Source organism: Paramisgurnus dabryanus, chromosome 19 (assembly GCF_030506205.2).
Source record: "Paramisgurnus dabryanus chromosome 19, PD_genome_1.1, whole genome shotgun sequence".
Taxonomy (NCBI): Eukaryota; Metazoa; Chordata; class Actinopteri; order Cypriniformes; family Cobitidae; genus Paramisgurnus; species Paramisgurnus dabryanus.
In genome coordinates, this window is record NC_133355.1 from 11,973,808 (window position 1) to 11,996,391 (window position 22,584).

Genomic DNA, 22,584 nt, shown 5'->3' on the forward strand with positions numbered 1-22,584 from the left:
TCACTGCATCTTTAGTATTAAAAGAGTTATTACATAAGGTAGTTTATTACATATATAACGACAAAATATTAATTTAAACACCAACCTCACTAGCTCCGCTCCTCCACCTGCAGAGATTTTTCAAGTCTCGCGCGGTCTTCCCGTCCAGAGTCACGTGCTTGATCAGCTGTCTCGCGGCACATCCGCCTGACTCGCGCGAGCGTGTTTACATGCAGATTGCAAGGGGCAGAATGGACAGACCCGCGTGAAGCTCTGCAGGTAAAATATAAGCCAAAATCCCTTTACCGCCATCAAATTGCGCTTCACGATTGTCGACATACTTGTCGAAACTGAATGCAGAGATGTCAAGTGTGTGAAATGTTGTGCAACGTTACATATCGGAAGTGTTGAGCTTGACTGCCCCGTAAGGCCTTTGCACTCAATATTAACATCAATAAGGATTTATTAAATACTGTCTGTTACATTGAGTGTATATTTAGATGTAAAGCCTTGCTTTAAAAACTGAGGTTTCCAGATTACCCTATATAAGATTGATGATGTTACGATTGAGTGCCTGTACGTTTAAGTCTTTGATTTAGAAATTAAGCTTAATGCCTCCTTGATGTGCTGTCATATTTTTTTCAAGATAACGTGTTAAGTTTAGTATTATGATATGGCTGCAGGCTTGCGTCTTTAAAATTTGTCTATTAAAGTTTTCTTTGGGGAAGTATCTGTATACCCTAATATTTTTTATGGTGTGTCCGATATTATAAAAACTATTCTCTCGTGTATCTTTTAAAACAGTATGTTCGCCTTTCTAAGATCGGGCATCAAAACATTTTAGAAATGTTGTGGCCAATATGACTGTTAAGTGCATACTTACTATGTACCAAATGCATACTGAGCCCTGATTTTACTGCTGACCTGAACAGATATTATGTGTTTCCAGTGTTAACCATTTCAGGCCAGTACCACTATTTGCAAAAGCCATACATTTTGTTTTCCGTATATTTAATGAGTTTTTAAGTGGATAATCTTGTTTCTGAGTCTCTACAAAGCTGCTGGATGTTGATGTTTTCAGTGACATGTTTAAATGATTTTAAGGTTTTAAATGTAACATTATAATCCGCTTTTAATGTAGGATAGCATAATATATCTAAAGGAATATACGATTAGCTTTAGACCTGAGGGCGCAAAGGCTGAACAACAGAACAAGACCATCACAAGACCAGGCATCAGCACACTATCACACACACGCTTGCAGATAAGCTGACATATGAATAACTAATACATACTATACAGTCTATGACCAATTCCATATTAATGGACTACAATTTATGTTTAAAGAAAAACTTTATTATAATTGAATGATTATTTACTTTCATTGATAAAAACAGCTTGCAGTTTTTGTAAATGAAAAATCACTGAAGATGTGATGTGAAGATGTGAAATATTTTCAATATAGTGAAGTGGGACAAAAGATGAGGATGTGCGTGTTGTGTGTGGTTGTATCAGACAAACCAAATAACTGTAGTGTTGCATTGTAGTTGCAGATGTGTGCACCACATGTTTTTTTTTAGTTGAGTTTTGCTCTAATGCTGTGACCGGGCAGGCAGTTTACTGCAGTGATGTACTGAATTTCCTTAATATTCGATTGAATAAAATGGATCTGATAGAATTCCAGGGAGTCGTGTGATTTGTGTCGGAGTCCTGAAAGATCTCTAATTGGTGGATGATGTGAAGTCATGTGAGTCTGTTTAAACATGTTTAGCCCTGGCCTGCTTGTGTAAGCCGCCTCCTGTGGTACACCCACAGATGTTTAGCTGTAATGTAGATTTACCCTGATACATTCTGTCTCATTTAACTCCTAATGTGCTTAAGACTTTTGCACAATACTGTTTATCGCCCAGCCCTTATTAAATTGGCCAAACAAGTTTTATGTGACAGAACATTGTAAGTTTATTATTAACACTTTTTACTAATCCAGCCTTGTGAAGTTATTTCAGGAAGCCTTGTTTTGCAGTTTTGATAAGGTTCAGGTTTCTCTTTCAGCATTTTTTCAGTTCCTTATTTCAGTGTCGCTTATGTATGGTTTTACCCTATATAAAGAAGAAGGCAACGGATAAAGACTGTTAATCTTTGTTTCCTGCAAATGAATTTACATGACCCACAGTAAATCAGTAAACAAAATAAGCTATAAGAATATTTAATGAGCAAGAGAGATGTTATTCTATATATCAGCACCCTTGAAGCCAGTACTTGACAGCTCTACTAAACATTGGCCTTTCATATACACGTACAAAACACTGTGCAGCATGTTTACTTACAACACAAGCAGTGGACTCCAACATAATATTAGTTTGCGTCCATATAAACTCGCCATTACAGAGAGACTCGCCCACCGTCTATACAGACTATCCCCTCAAAATATTCAGGACGGAAGCGGTCAAAAGTGGACAAAAGAGACAGATTTAAATACCAGGTGTAAACGTGATGTGTCTCTCTGCAAAAACGCAAACGAACGCTGGTTAATAAAGGCTTAATTTTCTTTATTTTAAGTTAAGATTAAGTTAAGTTTTTGTATTTGTTTAATATTTGTTGGGTTTTTATAAAAAAATGAACCACAAGTATCTGTTTTAAAGTAAGGGGGAAGTTTAGGTTTTTATTACTGTAACAACACCTGTATATCACCACTTTCATATCACAATGGCTTACTTATTTTGTTAATAACAAATACTCTTATTTATCAAGGTCTAAAGATTAAACTTAGTTTAGTAATCTGTGGCAAAATTCTCAGCACATCCCTGAAGACTTAATTCATTTTGTTAATTGATATTTTGACATTTAAAGATGTTTTACTATTTAAAGCTGCACAAACTTTTTTTATTTAAGGCTTACAATATCTCAATCAAAAATATTATATTAGTAAAACTCTGTAGTAGTGTGTGGCTTTTGCACTTTTAAAAGTACACTTCTACATGTAAATACTAGTGATGCAACAATACACTTAGTTCACGGTTCAATACTTATTTCGGCTCTTGTTCACGGTTTACGGTTCGGTTTCGGTTCTGATGCCTTGGCCTATTAAAGTGTTTTTAATTATTCTATGCTTAGGTAACAGGAACATTGAGATGTTAAGAAGAATTGCCCCACGCGAATTTGCATCTTTACATTGATGTTTTATGTAATCTACACGCGCAAATAATTAATCCACAACTTAGATTTAAAAGACAGTCGTGCTGCTTCTTTTTGTTGTCGTACTTCTGTTGGGTGTGTGTGTGTGCACGCGAATGAAATCTGACACCAGCATTGCAAGCAGAGTTAAAGCTGACTGGATCAACTCGCTGTGGCGTTTATAAGCGTGCAGATCACGCGGATGCACACATTAACAAAAGTGCAGGGAATATAAAACTGACAGATTTGGATGGATAAACCGAAAAACTGCAATTCACATGCGCGTATTGGACCGTGGGGGTCGAACCGAACAGTTCAATAATGTATTGAGAATTGTGGCATCCCTAGTAAATACCCTACTTTAGTGCCTTATTTAGCTATAATACGTGAAAACATCTAGTTAAGTAAATATTTATATTTTATCCGGTTAGTCGATTAATTGAAGAAAAAATATAATCGCCCGATTAATCAATGAAAATAATCGTTAGGTGCAGCCCTACTTGGTTTGCTTAATGGTGCACGGGGGTAAGCTAATCTTGTATTAAGCAACCCCAGTGGTAGTGACGAATCTCTTTGACCAGTCAGTGATGTGAAGTGTTTAAATGTTTTGGTATCGGTTTAGCTCACTTGGAACCTCAACTGAGGTGGTACTTAAAAAGTACCAGGTATTAGATTCTGTACACAGTGGACATGCAGTCGAAAATATCCATTTTTCACACTCATAGTGGATCAAGACAGCATATCTTTGGAATTCTACTAGGGTTTGTTCTTAATAAAATATTTTAACAAATGTCATTTAGACTGTACTTTACAGTACAATAAAGGAGTATCCTTGATGTCTCAAATAACAAAATGTATTTTGTACATGCATAACATTACCGTATGTGCTTACTGCAGAATTTGTCATGTGGCTGCATATTATGCACCATCACATTTTTTGATGCAGTTGTAGCCTAAATATTTTATGCAAATTGGTTGCATGTTTCATTTTCAAAGTGGTTAAACCAGTGCTGCTTTTAGCAGTATAGTAGTTTCAGTGTTAGACACAGGCTAAATGTGAAGATGCAATAATGCTTTTAAGTTTGTAAAATCAATTTGAATAATAAAATATATTTAAAAAACTGAAAATTATATAACACATGTTTAAGATGTTTAAAACATAACTTTTTAAAGTGTTACAATCATTCAGTTATTGTAAACCATTGCTGTATGTGTTTTGCTGTAAATGCACATTTGCGATATTCTGATACTTTCTGTATATCTTGCAGCCCTAATATAAAGCAATGATTTTACACTGTCTACCAAATAGCTCGGATATACACAGTTTTTGTAACCAATTCGTAATCTTGACCTTTTCTAGAAAGCCATTAATGTTTTCTAGAAAGCCATTAATGACTTGTTTCCAAATGTCTATGGATCGAGTTCATTTGTGTGAAAGGTAACATGCAGGTCAAGTGTATTGTTATTGTTATGTTTAGCATATTTTAATTATTATTCATGTGTCTGGCTTGACTTAATCATCCATCTAGTTGTTCCTGAGGCATTATGCTAATTTCCTTCACTGTACTTCACTGCAAATGACCCTGGGAATCCCTATTGTGCCAAAGCTAATGTACAAATTTAATTGGCTGGCAACAATTCAAGTAGACAAAGAAAGAGACACGTATGGTAATAAAACACATTTAATGCACTGTAAAAAATTTCACTGTTAAATTACAGTAATATACTGGCAGCTAGATTTGCCAGCATATAGTTGTAATTTTACAGATTACCTACTGTAATTTACAACAACAGTTTTTTACTGTACAAATATTACGAGACAGTACTGTAAAAAAAGGGAGCTGCACAGTATAATACTGTCAGATGTTTGGATGCATTATACTGTTATTTTAGGGTTCCTGCTGTTATTTATACTGTAGAATGTGATTTTTCTAGCATTGTTAAAATGTAATTTTAAAATAAACACTTAAAATTGCTTGCAAAAAAATTCTCAAACAAAGGATGATGATAAAACACTGTTTTTATTAAATATAACAAAATTCAGTGCATTCTTAAATGTCAGTTTCTGCCTCACTAATGAGACTGGGCTGAATAAAACATAATGCTGTGATGTCACATAAATATCACAACACTGCAGAATACAATGTGAAAGCCACTCAAAGTCCATGAAGTTTTTGATGAGGGTGGTCACATGGGGATTAACAGTTGCTGCGTTTTTCTGGACAAGCTTTCCTGTCTTCTCGGACACCTTCACCTGCCTGGCTTTTGTTCACCTCTTAGGGTTCACACCAATTAAGCATCTACAAAGTACAATGAGAGAAGTAAAGATTAATTGCAATGAAGACAGATAAAACCAACTGCATTCACAGTATAAATATTCTGGTTGTTGCCATTCTGGCAGTAATGAGAGAGAAATACTTTATTCAAAAACATGTAGCATGACAACAAATTTGGCCAAAACCCAGTGTTATGTCTATATGCACATGCTAGCTTAAACTTCGACTTACTATTTAAAAGACCTAATGCAATTAAAGTCAATTTACAAAAAAGAAAGAGACACTAATTTAACGCAATGTGACATTCTTGAACAGCTAGTAGAGGATTTACCTTTGAACAAACTCCAGTGTCCTCGCAGCTTCATCTTGCCTTCACAGATGATGATGTTTTCACTGCTGATCATCCAACCTCCAAATGTTACTTCATCACCAGCAACTGATGCAGACAACAATTATAGTTAATGTCCCAAAAAACTATCAGATATTATACTGCTACAAATCCATTACTTAGAAAAGCTAATGATATTAATTACAGAAAGAGATTTTTTAGACAGACTGAAAGACTTTTCTATAGGCCTACTGTTTTATTGTTTTATACTCCATACCTTAGTGTTACACTTACCCAGCAGTATCAGCCTTGGACTAGCCGTTTTCAATATTTTACTATGTTCTTACCTCAACTTAGACGAATTAATACAGCCCTATCTTTTTTCAATGCGTGCACTTCATCTTTTACAGTGCCTCGTGAATGTAGCGTTTAGCCTAGCCCCAATCATTCCAATGGCTCCAAACAAAAGTTTTATTTTGTGCCAAACTTACTTGTGTAACTACTCATGTAACAGTCTTTAAATAGGGAAAACATGGAAGTGTTTGGTGGCTTCTAAATTCATCCCTGTTTGGAGCCATAGGAATGAATGGGACTAGGCTAAATGTTAACACATTCACGAGGCGCTGTACAAAGATTAAAAGTGCACACATTGAAAAAAGATACAAACAAATGGTGAAACAGAGCCCAATCCCTCATGTAGATTTAAAAAAAATATCAATAGATAATCGCACATCAGTCAGACATTTGATTAGATTGCAAATTAACATTAGCATCTTTATTTGTATTTAACCTATATAGCTAGTTGCCAATTCGTTTAACAATCTGCCCTAAATATGTCAAAATCAAATAAATCGTTTTTAGAAATATTTCAAAAATAAGCAAATATATATAACATTTTGTCAATTATTTCACTTAGAAACACAGACTCTGTTCAGTTTGTGCTTACCTTGATACAGGCGAGGAGTAAAAAACAAGTGAATTCGTCGTCCGTCTCAGTGCTGGTAGGGTCACAATCGGAGTGAAAATGGATAGACAGTCTTTAATTCTGCTTCCTTCTCGTATAATAAAATGCAGAAAAACAGTGTAGTTAAATCAGTTTTACTCATGGTTGCAGATGAGCTCGTCACATGTCTGACATGCCTGACCAAACCAAAAAATACTGTATTATCCCGTAAGACTGAACAGGAGCTTGCTGTTATTATTTTGTTTGTCATATTAATGTTTATTTACAGTATTCAACTGTATTTATGAGAAACGGTAAATTACTGTCCAAAATTCCCCGTTTTTTTACAGCAATTTTTTACAGTGTGGCTCATAATCATTTCTTACCCTTCCATTTGAGTTTTCCAGACACGTTAGTGATTGGACTAGTTCCCAGTCTTAGTTCAGTTTTGTTTGTTTGTTTATTTGTTTGTTATACCGCCACATCCTAAGGGCAATTTTTGGGCATCATTTATTAACAAATCTGCTAATAAGTAATAGTCATATAAAATGCATGAGCCTCATGTGCTGTGTGTTGGCGTACTAAGATATTAGATCAGTGTTTATTAGTTTTTGTGCATAATTGATAAAGGACGTTAGCTGGAAGTTGTGCATGTCCAGAACCATATAAAACCTGATTAAAACGAGCAGAATAGATTCAGGCTTAGCTAAAAGATGAATGCAAACCAACCTTTTTTGCATTGTTGGAATTGGGATTTTTTTGGGGATAAAATGGCTCAGACACGCCTTCAAACTGTGCTTGTCACTGCCGGTGCATTTACTCAATGGAACAATGTTCCCTCTGATCAAACATCTGATATGAAAGCTCTTTGTTTGAATAAAGACTGACTGTATGCTAAATATCACTGTACATTGGACAGTAAACAGTATGTGCTATGGTATGTAATATATGTTGTCAAACAGCAAGAATGGTGATTAGATGAATAGTAATTATATAATTCTTGTAGTTCAGTATGTTGTCGCAACAGCAAACTCATAGGTTCGATTCCCTGAAAATGTGTGACATGAAAAAATTTATACCTTGAATGCAATATAGGCCGCTTTAGATGAAACAGTGCAAAAAGCGTAAAAGTATATTGCAGAAGGAAATGGTCCATAATGCACCCTGCTGAACTGATGCACCAGCCACATTCTATAATTAAACCTAAAGAGCTGTGTTGCTGGCACACCTCATTAAATTTAATGTTGCTGTTGTGAATCTAGAAATGGTCTCCTTACTGGTCTCTTGGTTTAGGTATTGGCCCGTTTTCTGCTCTTGGGTTAGCAGCTAAGCTAAACTTGGCTGTAATTGTAAACCACTGGTTACTTAAATGAGACAATGTCATGGTTTATCCAAAAAAGTGTAATGTGGTCAAGACAGTGTGTCAAAGTGGCAAGTGATAAACTCTTTTCTGCTTTATCTGGGGTTACTGTCCTGACTCACCAATGTTGCTGCTCAAAACTTGTCTTGTTGCACTTGGTTGAATGTAAAGGGGTCAATGACGTGACATTAATTATTTTGTGTCGTATGGTTAAATTAAATGTAAAAGGGTTAAAATTTCAGAATATATTTGGAGATTACTTTGAAGGGCCAAGTCTAAAATGTCTGGTTTTATTTCATCTTGAAGGAATATTTGGGTGATAATTGCCAAAACTGTCAATGTGGTGTCTGTGTCAATTGGTTTAACTAGTATTTTTTATTACTTTAGTGTAATATGATTTTTTAATGATTTTTTTACTAATAAAATGTATTTTCGTGTGATATTTTAAAATTAAATTATTTAAATTATTATTAAAAAATATGATGATGATTATCCTTTGTCTTTGCCGCAATTGGCGGTTACACCATTTGACATTTTCAGGCCCATTCAGTCTGAACTTTCATAAAAATGGTGCAAATGTAACTTTTTATTGGATAAAATATACATAAATACACTATAGGGTGGTTTCCCGGACAGGAATTAGCTTAAACCAGGACTAGGCCTTAGTTATATTAGGAAATATAGCTAGTTTTTACAAACATGGCTTACTAAAAACATTATTTTGGGGCAAAACAAAGGGCACTGATGTATTTTAAGATATGTCAGTGCAAGTAGATTTCAGTTTGGAAAGCTCTTACATTTATTTTAGTCTAGGACTAGTCTAATCCCTGTCCGGGAAACTGCCCATAAGTGCATTGAATTATACCTGATGCATGATTTTAAAACAAGGTTAAAAAAAAATTTTGAATTTCTCATCTTGCCAAACGTTTTTGTCACTGACCCAAAGACTAAACTTGCCTGCAGTGCATCAAAAAAGACAAAAGATTAAATTCTGAAACTAAATTGAATTCAGAGAGATTGCTCTGCTTTCCATTAATAAACTATTAACCGTACCTTACTTTATTTAATCCGTTTGTCACAGCGAATTGTGAGCATATCACAAATATGTTTAAAAATTAAATTACCGTATTTTCCGGACTATAAGTTGCACTTTTTTCCTAGTTTGGCGGGTCCTGGAACGTATAGTCAGATGCGACTTATACGTCAAAATGATTTCATATGAACCAAGAGAACCCATTACCGTCTACAGCCGCGTGATTCTGCTCTATGCTGCTCCTGTATTTATGTATTTCAATGGATTCGGTGATGTGAAATGACTTCGGGACCTTTTTAACTTGATTTGGTTTGTCGTGTTAATTTAGCCTATTGTGTATCGTGTAAATAACTGTTAATGTTACTTTAACATGTACGGACACCTAATCAGCCTGCTGTTCTGTTGTTTAGTTGAATAACTTGCCTTTCTAGATTAAATCTTTGTTCTTCGGCTTGGATTTTGTGAAATCATTTTCTAAATAAACGCAACATATAGTCCAGTGCTACTTTATATGTTTTATATGTTGAACTTTGTGAGTAATTGTTAGTATATTATGAGCTTTGTGTAATAATTCATTTGTTGCTGTCTAATGTTTATTGTCAGATTAGTGGTTAGTGGACTGTGGTCTCCAGGCCTATGAGGAGAACCAGGAGATTCTAACAGTGAGTATCATGGTAGTTTTATCACCATAACACAGACATCATATACTCACTTTTCAAATGTTTTTTAAGGGTTACACTTTGTGGTGTGTGTTAAAATCATGTACTTTCTTTCGCAGAACATGCAGCACCCAAATTTCGAAACGCGACACCCGCTGCAGTCGGACGAGCAGGAGACTGGTTACGACCCTCTACAAAACTACAACAAGAACATTGAAAGTAAGACAAACAGTATTTTGATATTGTCTGGTTTTCATTTAAACCAGTCAAGCTTTATTTTTATAACACCTCAGCATATTTGCACTTTTTATCTTATTTGTAACCCTTTTAATAGCGGTGTGATGAAACACTTTTGGGTTGGGTTCACGAGAATGAGATGAGATTTCTACACTTTTTAAGAAATCCTCAGTTATGAAATATATTAATGGGAAAAGTCATGTATTCAACTGAAATCACATAATTTTTAAATGTTTTAAATAATTTAGGTATTTTTTTGGTATTTAAAATAGACCAAAAAGCAATAACCTTAAAAAATGACATGTACTGTATAATAATGATGAGGCAAAAATAATTTGTTTAAATAAAGTATCAAAACCTGGGAAACACATGGTTTTATTCAATAAAACATTACAATATATGTGATAAAAACCAACATTACTCGTTATAACAAATCCCTGCAGAGTGTGCCAACGTTATTTTAACGTAACGATTGTTATTTTACTTTCATTTTACATTGATAAAACTTTTGGCCAAATGACGTTCAAATTCACTTTATCTTTATTATTTTTCCACTTTTTTACATTTATTTATATGCATATTCTCTGCGTGTAAAAAATAACCATTTCAATATGATGACTTAAGAGTTAAGTAACACATAAAAGTAAATGTGTCTTGTGTAAATGCAATTTTCGTAGCTGGTATATTTATTTGCATGTAAATGCATGAAAACAGGTTTCTATAACAGGCAAATTTTTTTGATTTATATTTGATTTTGTACATGTATACACGCACTCATTGATTTTCTTTGTCATTTTAATTTCAGAAGAGTCACTGGATGTTCCTGCCGAATCTACGTTTGTGTCATACAGGTATCTCAATTAAATCTTTACTTGATGCCTAATCTCATAAAGCATTTGAATTAGATTGACTCTGGTAGGTTAACACATCTAAACCTGCTGTTTGACACATTCCTTACAGAAAAGAGTGGGACGATTTGTTCCAGAACAGTAACTACCTGGCGAGGATCAGACAGGCAGGCATTAATGGACGATTACGCAGCAGTCGTTTTCGGAGCATATGCTGGAAGGTATTGGGTGCCTGCCTGAATGCCTCACTTCATTGGTTGAGCCAGTAGTTAGATGTTGGACCATGAAAACAACCAAATATTACTGTGTGTTTATATTCTTTATTAAATCAATCCACGAATAGCTCACTTTGTCTCTAACATCATTTGTTCATCCTAATTGTTAGTGGTTGTTAATTGTGTGAAAGCCCAGTTTAAAGGTCCCGTTCTTTCTGTGTTTTTTAAGCTTTGATGGTGTTTACAGTGCACATTATAATATGTGTTCATGTTTCACGTGTAAAAAACACTGTATTTTTCACACAATTGACTTATCTGTATACCGCTGTTTTTACTGTCCTAGAAACGGGGCTGATGTCTTTCTTGTTTTATGAAGTCCCTCCTTCAGAAATACGTATCGAGTTCTGATTGTTTAGTGTGTTGTGATCCGATAGCAGCTTAGCTTGTTGTTAGCTTAGCTGGCGACTGACATATTCCTGTGGGCGGAGTTTAGTTAAAAACTGTTTTACTGATGTCATTAAAGCAGGAAGTAGAGGCCTGTAGTACAAACCGTCCATTCGCTGTAGGCTTTGAAAGGGTTTAAGAAAATATATCGCCTGGCAGTGAACTTTGAGCTTTTTCATTTTACAGGTATTATTTATGCTACTATAGCAACATTACACTAACTAGGGTTTAAAAAATGGGTTCAGAAAGAACGTGACCTTTTAAGTATTTTTTCCATAAAATCATCCAGGATTTCACAAACAGAGAAATATATCTGAGGGTTGTGTTGATTTCAGCTTTATCTGGATGTCCTGCCAGAAGATAAGAGCCAGTGGATCAGGCGAACCAAGGCACTCCGAGCTCAGTACGAGAAGATCAAGGAGACTGTATGTTTGTGGATCTGTATTTATGAATCTATGGTTTAATGCGTGTTCTGTGGGTTGTGAGACTCGTGATTTTTTTGTTTGCAGCACATTACAAACCCTCGCAAAGCTGCAGGACAACAGGACCTGGTTGTGAACAACCCGCTGTCACAGGACGAGGGGGTGAGAGATCATTCAGTCACAAGTCTAGTTTAAATATATGGGAATACTGCATATAATACTGACTCTATGTCTCTCTCTCTCTTTTACAGAGTCTATGGAATAAGTTCTTTCAGGATAAGGAGCTCAGAGGAATGATCAAACAGGATGTCTTACGAACGTAAGTCATATGCACACACATTCGCAGTACATTTGGACACAAAAAAAAACTTTAATGATATGCAACAAATATAATAATACATATTATTTAAAGGGATAGTTCAGCCAAAAATGATATTAAACCCATGATTTACTCACCCCCAAGATGTCCGAGTTGCATATGTCCATCGTTTTTCAGACAAACACATTTTCGGATATTTTAGAAAATGTTTTAGATCTTTCAGTTGATTAAATGTAATGTTACGGGGTCCACCCATAGTCCACGACCTTCAAGTCCAAAAAAAGTGCGTCCATCCTTCACAAATTAAACACTTTTTTTGGACTTGAAGGTCGTGGACCCCGTAAAATTACATTTAATCAACTGAAAGATCTAAAACATTTTCTAAAATATCCCAAAATGTGTTTGTCTGAAAAACGATGGACATATGCAACTCGGACAGCTTGGGGGGGGAGTAAATCATGGGTTTAATATTGTTTTTGGCCGAACTATCCCTTTAAGTAAACCATCTGCCTCTGTGTCTGTTACTTTTAAACTGCATGCAGGTTTCCAGAGATATTGTATTTCCAGCAAGAGGATGTCAGGACGAAGCTGACTGACATTCTTTTCTGTTACGCACGAGAGAACGAGCAGCTTTTGTATAAACAGGTTTGTTTCTGATTACTTTTGGTGACAAATATTACACCTGTCAAACTGGCTTAATCGCATGTCTTAGTCTATTGCAATTTTACCAAATTATACATGCTTTTATTGTTTTAAAATGTTTTAAACTGTCCTCTTTACATCTTCTTGTCATTTCTCATTTCTTGTGCAGGGCATGCATGAGTTGTTGGCTCCTATAGTGTTTGTTCTGCACTGTGACCACCAGACGTTTCAGCATGCAAGTGAGACGGCCAATCCCAGGTCTGACCTAACTATCACAGACATGACACATTTCTCTACATTCGTACTGTCTTGTAAAGACTTGCTTACTAAGCTTAAACATAAATTTTATAATTTACTCACACCAATGTCATCCAAGATGTTTATGTCTTTCTTTTTTTAGTCGAGAAGAAATTAAGTTTTTTTTTAAGAAAGCATTCCAGGATTTTTCTCCATATAGTGTACTTTAATTGACATCAACAGTTTACAGATTCATTGCAGTTTAAAAAATTTTCAATGCAGCTTCAAAGGGTCAAGGCATAAGGGACTTATCTTGCCAAAAAAAGTTATTTTTAACCACGACTTCTTGACTTGCACTAGCCTTGGTGTCGAAAGGTAACACATGATGTATCCGAAACCGCTCCAGTGTTTACAAGTGTGGAGAAAGAGGGCCATTCTGACGTTGTTGTATGTGGAATGATTCTAATTATTGTCTTTGTGTCAGTTAATTGTTTAAAATGGTCCACAAGTGTGCGTTTCACATATATAACGTGTGGCTTTTTGACGTGATTATAAACGTGATTAATACGTAAGGTCGCGCTGGCTGAATGCCTCTGACGTGAGCCGGAAACGGGGCTACCATGGTTACCATGTTTGAAACATTCGGTCGCAGTGCTAACAGGAGTTAACTTACAGGCTGTGAGTTCTAGTGGGAGGAATACTGATAATGTCGGTCTTGTCTACATCACCAATCCCAGGAAGTAAACTATTGCTTACAATCCGTGTGTTTGTTGTAGTCCAAGAAGAGAGATTCACGTAGGAGACGATAACTCGCATCATCGTTTACTTTGGGGTTTGTACCTTTTGCATATCGGTAACATGTACTAATACACACGTACACACCAAAGGAAATGTAAAAACATGAATCAGACTAGTGATAGACAATATTTGCGAATTTTATGTGTATCGGCATGAATTTTTTTCCGCCATTATTTACAGACAGAGTGCTGGAAGCCGCAAGCGATTGTAGGTCATGTGACTAAAAACACCCAACCTTTCCATGATAACATCAAAAGATGGTTCCATAGCACCCTCACCTGTTTTTACTATTTGTTAAATATAGTTTTTTTTAAAGTTCTATAAATGATATTTTTTTAAATTGAGACTTGTTACATTTGGCATCATCATTGTGTCATTTTTATGATGTAAATTGGGTGAGCAAAAGCAGGATCAGCTCAAGAAAATCGGCAGCCTGTATCGGTCATCGGCTAAGGCTGATGAAACAAAAATCGGCATCGGCGCTGAAAAATCCATATCGGTCGATCCCTAAATCAGACAATAGGTACTCTTTAAAAGTCTTTTTTTGGGGAAAATGATAGATAATACCCTTATGCCTCGTTTGGGATTTTTAAACTGCATCAAAACTGTAAACCGGTGAGAAAAAAGTTATTTTCGACTAAAGTAAGAAAAACATGGGGTTGAGTAAATTATCTGTGTTGTTTATGAAAGTGCTTAGCTTGCTACGTTTTATTTTATATATGAACATATAAATATAATCATCCTTATGAAAATGATGTGGAAATGCTTGGGAAACTCAAGTTATAGATCCTGTTGCTTAGGTTCGATCCCAAAAATGCATGTAATGATAAATTGTATATTAGCTTGTAATGCACTGTGAGTCGCTTTGTATAAAAGTGTCTGGCAATGCATAAATGTACATGTAGATCCCATAAATCAGCTTATTGTATGTTGACTTATTGAAACATAATAACAAATTTAGTATTTGTCCCGCCCCTTTTCCATTGTGATAGGATGGCTGGATAAAAAGTGACTTGGCTGTTGTATTTACATTTTTGTTAATGCCAAATCAAATTAAATGTCTACTCTGACCTAAGTCTATTACTATATTCTTGTGTTATCTAAACTGTGCTTTCTGGTTTCACAGTGAAGAAATGAATGTCATTCTGGATCCAACCTTTCATGAACATGATGCCTAGTAAGTGAAAAGCAGGATATGTCCCCCTTCTCAATAAACTATACATTCATTACTTAATTTGTCACATCTTTATATGTGTCCATAGTGCCATGTTTTCTCAACTTATGGAAACAGCCGAGCCCTGGTTCAGTAGTTTTGAGCGGCAGGTCAGAAAGGTAGGAATGATAATATTTATTGTAACTGTATTTATTATTAAAAGTCTTCAGATTGTCATATTATGCATCTTCTTATAATGTTTTAGGGCAAAGAGGAAATGTTGACCAGCATCCCCTTTGCAAGACCACAGGACACTGGCCCGTCTGTTGCCATAGTGACCAAAGTCAACCGAATTCAGGACCAGCTATTAAAGAAACACGACATTGAACTATACATGCACCTTAACAGATTAGAGATAGCGCCTCAGATCTATGGCATGTGAGTGTGTGTGGATTATATTTAAGTAGTGCACGTAATCAATTTGACATTGAATGTTTTCAAACCATGTGTTGAATTGAATTGAATGCCTTTAAGATAGAGTTGGGTTGCGTTTTTAAGATAAAAAACTTTTTTTTGTGATTTATAAATTGTCTTTTTTTGTGTATATGTGGGCAGTCGCTGGGTTCGACTGCTGTTTGGTCGTGAGTTTTCTTTGCAGGATCTGTTGGTGGTGTGGGATGCTCTTTTTGCAGACAGCATCACATTAGACCTGGTGGACTATGTGTTTGTTGCGATGCTTCTGTACATCAGAGATGCATGTAAGTTCAGATCTTACAAGCTTTTATCTAAAGCTACTTCACTGGGAATTAAACCCATAGCCTTTCTGTTGCTAGTGCCAGAATAAAGGATTAGCACAACTTTGTTTGTTCCGGCTAAAAAACCTTGGGTAAGACTTAAAAAGATTATATTATATATGAGCATAGAGCTGTTACTGTATTCTGATCGCTCGGTGTGTCCATTCATTTCACATTACCAACGTGACCAATCAAAATGACATGCAGAAGAGCAGTTTTATGCCATCTAGCATGAAGTATTTTTGTCCATCACATGAAGGCAGAAAGCAAACGGCACAAAGATCTCTAGAAATACTTTTATCAGTTTATATGTACGTCCGCATGAGCCATAACTCTATGATTCCTGTGCTTTTCCTGTTGTAGTGATCGCTAGTAACTTTCAGACGTGTCTCGGCCTTCTGATGCACTACCCTCCGATCGGAGACATCCACTCACTTCTGCTGAAAGCACTGTTCCTCAGAGATCCTAAGGTAAGCACTTGTTAGCTTAATTTCCGTCATAAACCAGTTCAACCAGTCATACATTTCTAACAATACTTTTCCGCCTGGTTTCACAGACAAGGCTTAAGGCTAGTCCAAGACTATAACACATGTTTGTGTTGTCTCAACTGAAAATAGCTTCCACTAATAGATCTTAAAATATGTTATTGATTTGTTTCAAGATAAGTAACGTCTTTTCTAAGGCATGTTTATGAAAGATGCTTATGGGTGATTCTTGCGAAATTAGACTTATGAGGTGTCACGAAACATTTTGATAAAAAAGTAAATACAAAGTAAGAGTATCAAACAAAGTAAGAGTATCAAAGTAAGGAGCATACAGTTATAAACATCTCTTCATGTACAATTTTGCACATGATTTCAAATGACATCATACAAACCAATTTTGTTGTTTTTTTCCACATTTAAGGGGAACATTTTCATTACCGCAGCGAGTCCATGACTGGATTTGGGTTCTTTGTAAATATTTATAATTAAAAAATCAAAAAAATAAAAAGCTTTAGTATGAGTTTGTAAATGCATATATTTAATGTAATGTTCCGGTAATGATAATTTTTGATAATGATCATCTTAAAAATGTAAACATATTTTTTTTAAATCCTCTAAAAATAATTGTTATAGTAAGTTCAGACCATAATCTTATACGTGCAAAAAAATTGTCTTCAAGGGTTTTTTTAAAAATCTGATGCTCGACACCGTCTAAGTCTGGATTTCGTGAGAATCACCCTTATATGTCTAAATTTAACGAAGGCCTAGTCCTGGGTTTAGCTAAGCCTTGTCTGTGAAACCAGGCCTATATATAAAAAACAGGCAAAGAAAAAGATTAGAAACTTTTAAAGTGGTACTGTATGTTTTACATACCGCAGCTACATGTCCTTTATAGGCATGGGTCGGTATGATATTTTGGCGGTATGATAACCTTAAGCAAAAATACCACGGTTTCACGGTGTTGCAGTGTTGACATTGCAACACTAAAATGTGTTATTTTCAAATGTCTGCATATACAAACAACGTTTTAACACAATACATTTTATTTTTAAGCAACACACAGCGTGTATGCCAGGCAAAAATAAGGCCTTAAATTATAACATTCTTTTTAAAAATTATAAAATTAAAATGTATTAATATTAATAATATTAAATGTAAACATCAAATCAATAACATGACTTAATTTTTTAACTTAAATTTGTGTAAACACAGCTTATACCTTGAAAACGGTATCACATAAAATTTTTGTGGTTTTAAAACCTTGACTCTTTAAAACCTTGTTATACCTTGAAAACCGGTAACCGGCACATGCCTAGTCCTTTGACTATATTTTGTATAACCACAGAATAATCCTCGGCCAGTAAACTATCAGTTCCAGCAGAACCTCGACTACTACAAAACAAGAGGGGCCGATCTAGTCAACAAGACTCGGTATGCTTTTATTTTGTTTGTACATTTATTTTAGTCATCTTTTTGAGATCGTTTCACCTCAAATGAGACATTTAATGGGTCCGTCACTGTTTAAACGTAACGTTTTATCATTATAGAGACAGAGCGTAGCACGTCATAACCTGAAAAAAACGCCCACCGGGGGAAAACAATCCATCCGTCTCCATTGACTTTGTATTGCGAGAGGCCGCCTCCTTGTCATTTCTGGCTTATAACAAAAAAACAGAATAATGCCTAAAAGCTGCTGTGTGACAGATGTACAGCTAACAAGCCAAAAAACCCAGAAATAAGTTTTTACAATGGAGATGATTGGATTGTTTTCCCCCCGGTGGGCGTGTTTTTAAAATTAGCATAACTGCGCTCTGTCTCTATAGTGGCATGGCATTATTACCATTAGGAATTATTATATCCTTTTTCCTTTCTTCCCAGGGCCGGCACAAAAGCACCACCTCTCAACATTAATAAAGTGTCCAGTTCTCTTATCAGTTTTGGCCGAAAGCTCATCGCTCCAATGGGAGGCGGCTCTAGCGGTTTTTCGCCAATTAACAGTGAGGTGATATCAGCTCCTCCCCCTCAAGCTCCAGTGCCACACCCGTTGGCTGAGCCTCCCACTTGCACCGCCCCCTCCAACACCCAGATGAGATCGCAGCCATTTCCACAAACATATCATCAGCATCGACTTCTGAAGTCAGAAAGCATGCCTGTGCACCTCAGCAAAGGTAAACACTTTAATGCATGCACATTTTCAACCCTGTAGATCTATAAATTATGTATTATTATACATGTATTCATAAGCGTACCTAAAAATATAAAATTATACACCTTATTTTGTTATCTGTCAGATGCAGGTTCTTGTGGAGCCTCTCAAATATCTCTCCCAGCCCAGATTCATTCTGATACCCCAGGTAACTGCTGCCATGACAACCGGATCAATACCAAAGTTTGCATTTAGCAGTGTAGATGCACTGTAATTGCACATATATGTAACTTTTACAGTGGTATGCCAACTGTGTATATATTAATGTGTGTTTGTGTTCATAATGCTTTGTGCCACCAGGGGGAAGAGAGAGGAAAATGTTTTTATTACTCATTTATTATGTTTTATGTCTATTCTCTAGGCCACACCCCTAGGATGGTTAGCTCCTCCCCTAGCAGTGAAAGTCTGTCTGGTGGGCTGGACCATACGATGTCTTCCCCTCCTCTTCCTGTGTCAAGAGGGGGGCGAGACTCCAACACATCGTCTCCCCCCTCTTCCGCCACGAGGAAAGACTCTTTCTTTAATATTAGTCGCTCACGGTCGCACAGTAAAACCATAAATAAGAAAGACGCGGTAAGCAGCATCAGCATCTTTAATCTTTAACTCATCCTCTCAACACCCTAACTATTCCCAGTCCTTAATCTCTCATCTCCCGTCCATTCTTTTCTCCTTTCTCATGTAGCACGGTAAGCATTAGTGTTAGGTCCTACATAGGTGCATATTTTTATTTTCACACAGGAGGAGCTGGAAGCCCAGGTGTCATTTTTACAAGGTCAGATTAATGATCTAGAGGCTATGAGTAAATACTGCGCCAAGATGATGAACATGCACATCGGTGAGTCACTGAGCCATTCAGCTGTCACACCACCATATAATCGTTGGTGATGAACCCTAAATGATTTTATTTTGTGATTAATAAAAAGGCAAAATTCAAGATGTGATACTTCAGGAGCATCTGGAGAAGGAAGATGAAGTTCTGGTGTCACTTGCTGGACTCAAACAGGTATGAATTGGGCCCGAATAGTTTTGCACTGGCATATGAGTATCAGTAGAATTGGATATCTGCGAATGCTTTTCAACATACCATATTTTCTGGACTATAAGTCACTCCGGAGTATAAGTCGCATCAGTCAAAAATGTGTTTTGAAGAGGAAAAAACATATATAAGTCGCACTGGACTATACGTTGCGTTTATTTAGAAAATGATTTCACAAAATCCAAGCCGAAGAACAGACATTTAATCTGGAAAGGCAAGTTATTCAACTACAATAGCACACAGAACAGCAGGCTGAATAGGTGTCTGTACATGTTAAAGTAACATAAACAGTTATTTACACGATACACAATAGCATAGAAAAACATACCTGAGAGGCTGAACAGGCTAAATTAACACGACAAACCAAATCAAGTTCAAAAAGGTCCCAAAGTCATTCCGCATCACTGAATCCATTGAGTTACCTAAATACAGGGGCAGCATAGAACGGACTCTCTTGCGGCTGTAGACGGTAAAGGTTTCTCTTGGTTCATACTAAATAATTTTGACATATAAGTCGCACCTGACTAGAAGTTCCAGGACCCGCCAAACTATGAAAAAAGTGTGACTTATAGTCCGGAAAATACGGTACGTCTAAATGTTGTTTTACTTGATGTTCTTAAAATCCTGCAAAAAAATCGGCCAAAGTAATTTTTTTATGAATTCAATTTTAAACCGCTAACGGCTTCATGTACCAATATAAATTAAGATCTCTCTTTTTGGCAGATTAAGGACATCCTTAAGGGTGCGCTCAGGTTCAACCAGAGCCAGCTGGAGTCGGAGGAGAACGAGGAGATCACCATAGCTGACGATCACTACTGTTCTTTACAATATAGCACACTAAAAGACCAGAGTGATCCAGACGGCTTGTCCACAAACACAGATGATTCGACAAACAGTCAAATAAAGGAACCACAGCACCACAGTCAGCAAGAAGCCGAAACGGTAGCAGAGAAAGAAGAAGAGGAGAAGGTTTTGACCACTGCGAGTGTTCCCTTGATACCTGAGTCCCAGGTTAGAGATAATAGGAGTACTTTACACACTACATAATAACTTTCAAGGTTTCACTGGTATACATTTGTATTATAATAAAATTTGTAATTGTCAAATTTTTTTTATTAAAAGTCTCATAATCCAATTTTGAGATAAGGAACATTGATTAAGTCTTTGATGTGGCTGTATAGCTCATAGCCATGGTTTTAAATCCAGGGAACACAAATGCTGATAAAAAAAAGTATACCTTGTAATGCACTGTAGGTTTCTTTGGATCTACAAAATGCCTAAATGTAATGTTTATAAAACAGCAAATCACAAAAAATGACTTCCATAGTAATAGACTGGGTCACAAATATGACCAGGTAATGTTCTTACTGATAAAAAAAATGAAGCAATTGCATTTTTTCTTTGTCTTAGGCCGCTGAAGGGAGAAACTGGGATGACTACATCTTGATATCCCAGGATGGAGAGCCGTCCGAGAGTGAGGAGCAAACCGCAGCCCGCACAGCACCGCTTTATAAGAATGCGCACGTCCTAAACAAAGCAGATTTTCAAGACCCTTTGATGGGAGCCACATCAGGATCATCCAGTCCAGATGATGGGAGCACTAACAGCAAAGACTCTGACTTTACTATTGTAAACCCTACTGACCTTTGAAGCCTAACTCTCTATGAATCCTTAAATATGACTGTACTTATCTTCTTCATGGGGGAAAACTCTGCTGGATGTTTGCACATATGAACTCGGGCTGATTGCCTCATGTGCCCCCATACCCTGATACTGTATCGCTAAACCCAGTTTCTTTAGTCGTGGATCTCTGACTTTGTATTTATCCTAAATTAAAACTTCCCTGTCTCTGTGCTCCAAACTCATGGCACCGTATTGTGTACCCGAGATCCTTTGCTTCGTTATCTAAATGTGCTATCTAAAGCCATAAGAGCCTCACTTCAATGGGTCTCCATCGTGTAGCTTTCTTTAAAATGCCATACTTGCTAAACATTTTGGACTTTAACTTGATTTTACATGTTGTTCTTCTAGATCAATATCCTGTGAAAAACATTAACAGACACTCTCTGCCTCTGACAAAGATTATATTATGCTTCTGTATTTTTCTGACTGTATTGATAAGGATGAGACACTGACAAATGCTTTATCTAGCAAGAGAGGGCAGCAATGTATCATTAAGTGTGGACTAAACCTCTCTCCTCCTCCCTGTCGTTCACTTACTCATTATTGATTGATTGATTGTGAATCAGTGCCTGAATTATTTTTCCACAGTTTTAAAGTCTTGATTTTAGTCCATACTCCACAATATAGTATTTTTTGTTATTTGTCCATGCCTTGTTTTTTTTTAAACCCAATGATATGTGAAACTTTTATGTTATTTGCCATCTGTGGTTTCTTTCTTTTTTTGGTTCCCGTGATAACTGTGTTGTTTTGCACATGACACGTGGGATGCTCTAATACTGATATCCTATTAACTCTGGATGAATAAAAAGCATTACTCTTGCCTAATCCAAAACTGCACTAATATGATGTTATTATATTAGCCTATTTTTTAGACCTCAGATATTCGATTTACCCATTGTATTATCCTTTTCTTCAGACCAGTTTTTATTCAAAACCTAAGCAGACAGCAGAGTGAACTTGGAGATGCATAGCCCAAAAAAAAACTACATACTGTAGCTCGCCATCTTTTGGCACAGATTTTTAAATCTGCGACATCTAATGGTCAATGATGGTTATAGCAGTCAAATCGTTTCCTCATGAATAAATAATTGTAATCGAAAAGGTCGTAGAATTTAAACTTTAAAGTTAAAACTGAGATTTTTTTTCTTGGGTATTTTATTTTTAAATAAAAACATTAACAAATGTTACGTTCAGAGAACTTTTTAAAGTCCTGTGTAAATTCAAAACATCCTTAAATGCAGGTCTTCAGTTAAAATTACTTGAAAATTGCATCTTTTATTTCAGGGAAAAGTTTATAAGGATTAAACTTTAGA

At 36.1% G+C, this 22,584-nt stretch overlaps 1 protein-coding gene across 2 annotated transcripts; it reads left to right on the forward strand.

Moving 5' to 3' along the window:
- The first annotated feature begins 166 nt into the window (after window positions 1–166).
- On the forward strand, window positions 167–22,103 carry tbc1d5 (TBC1 domain family, member 5). Of its 2 annotated transcripts, none has more exons than XM_065289049.1 (23): window positions 167–258; window positions 9,697–9,755; window positions 9,872–9,971; window positions 10,795–10,840; window positions 10,950–11,058; window positions 11,832–11,921; window positions 12,006–12,080; window positions 12,170–12,237; window positions 12,780–12,882; window positions 13,049–13,137; window positions 15,041–15,091; window positions 15,177–15,246; window positions 15,333–15,505; window positions 15,683–15,825; window positions 16,225–16,331; window positions 17,692–17,777; window positions 18,225–18,514; window positions 18,638–18,700; window positions 18,914–19,125; window positions 19,291–19,387; window positions 19,476–19,555; window positions 20,312–20,599; window positions 20,999–22,103. In XM_065289049.1, exons 3-23 carry the CDS (start codon window positions 9,875–9,877, stop codon window positions 21,236–21,238), a joined length of 2,577 nt encoding a protein of 858 aa, XP_065145121.1. In that variant the 5' UTR covers window positions 167–258; window positions 9,697–9,755; window positions 9,872–9,874; the 3' UTR covers window positions 21,239–22,103. The 2 variants fall into 2 exon arrangements, with proteins under 2 accessions (XP_065145121.1, XP_065145128.1); XM_065289056.2 differs by having other exon boundaries at window positions 187–258; window positions 9,702–9,755.
- The last annotated feature ends 481 nt before the right edge of the window (window positions 22,104–22,584 follow it).

Bases quoted from the DNA above. Each gene is read 5' to 3' on its own strand.
- tbc1d5 (XM_065289049.1), top strand. From the start codon at position 9,875: ATGCAGCACCCAAATTTCGAAACGCGACACCCGCTGCAGTCGGACGAG. The intron at 12,238-12,779 runs GTAAGTCATATG...AACTGCATGCAG, and splicing joins AAACAGGATGTCTTACGAAC to GTTTCCAGAGATATTGTATT. The intron at 13,138-15,040 runs GTCTGACCTAAC...CTGGTTTCACAG, and splicing joins AGTGAGACGGCCAATCCCAG to TGAAGAAATGAATGTCATTC.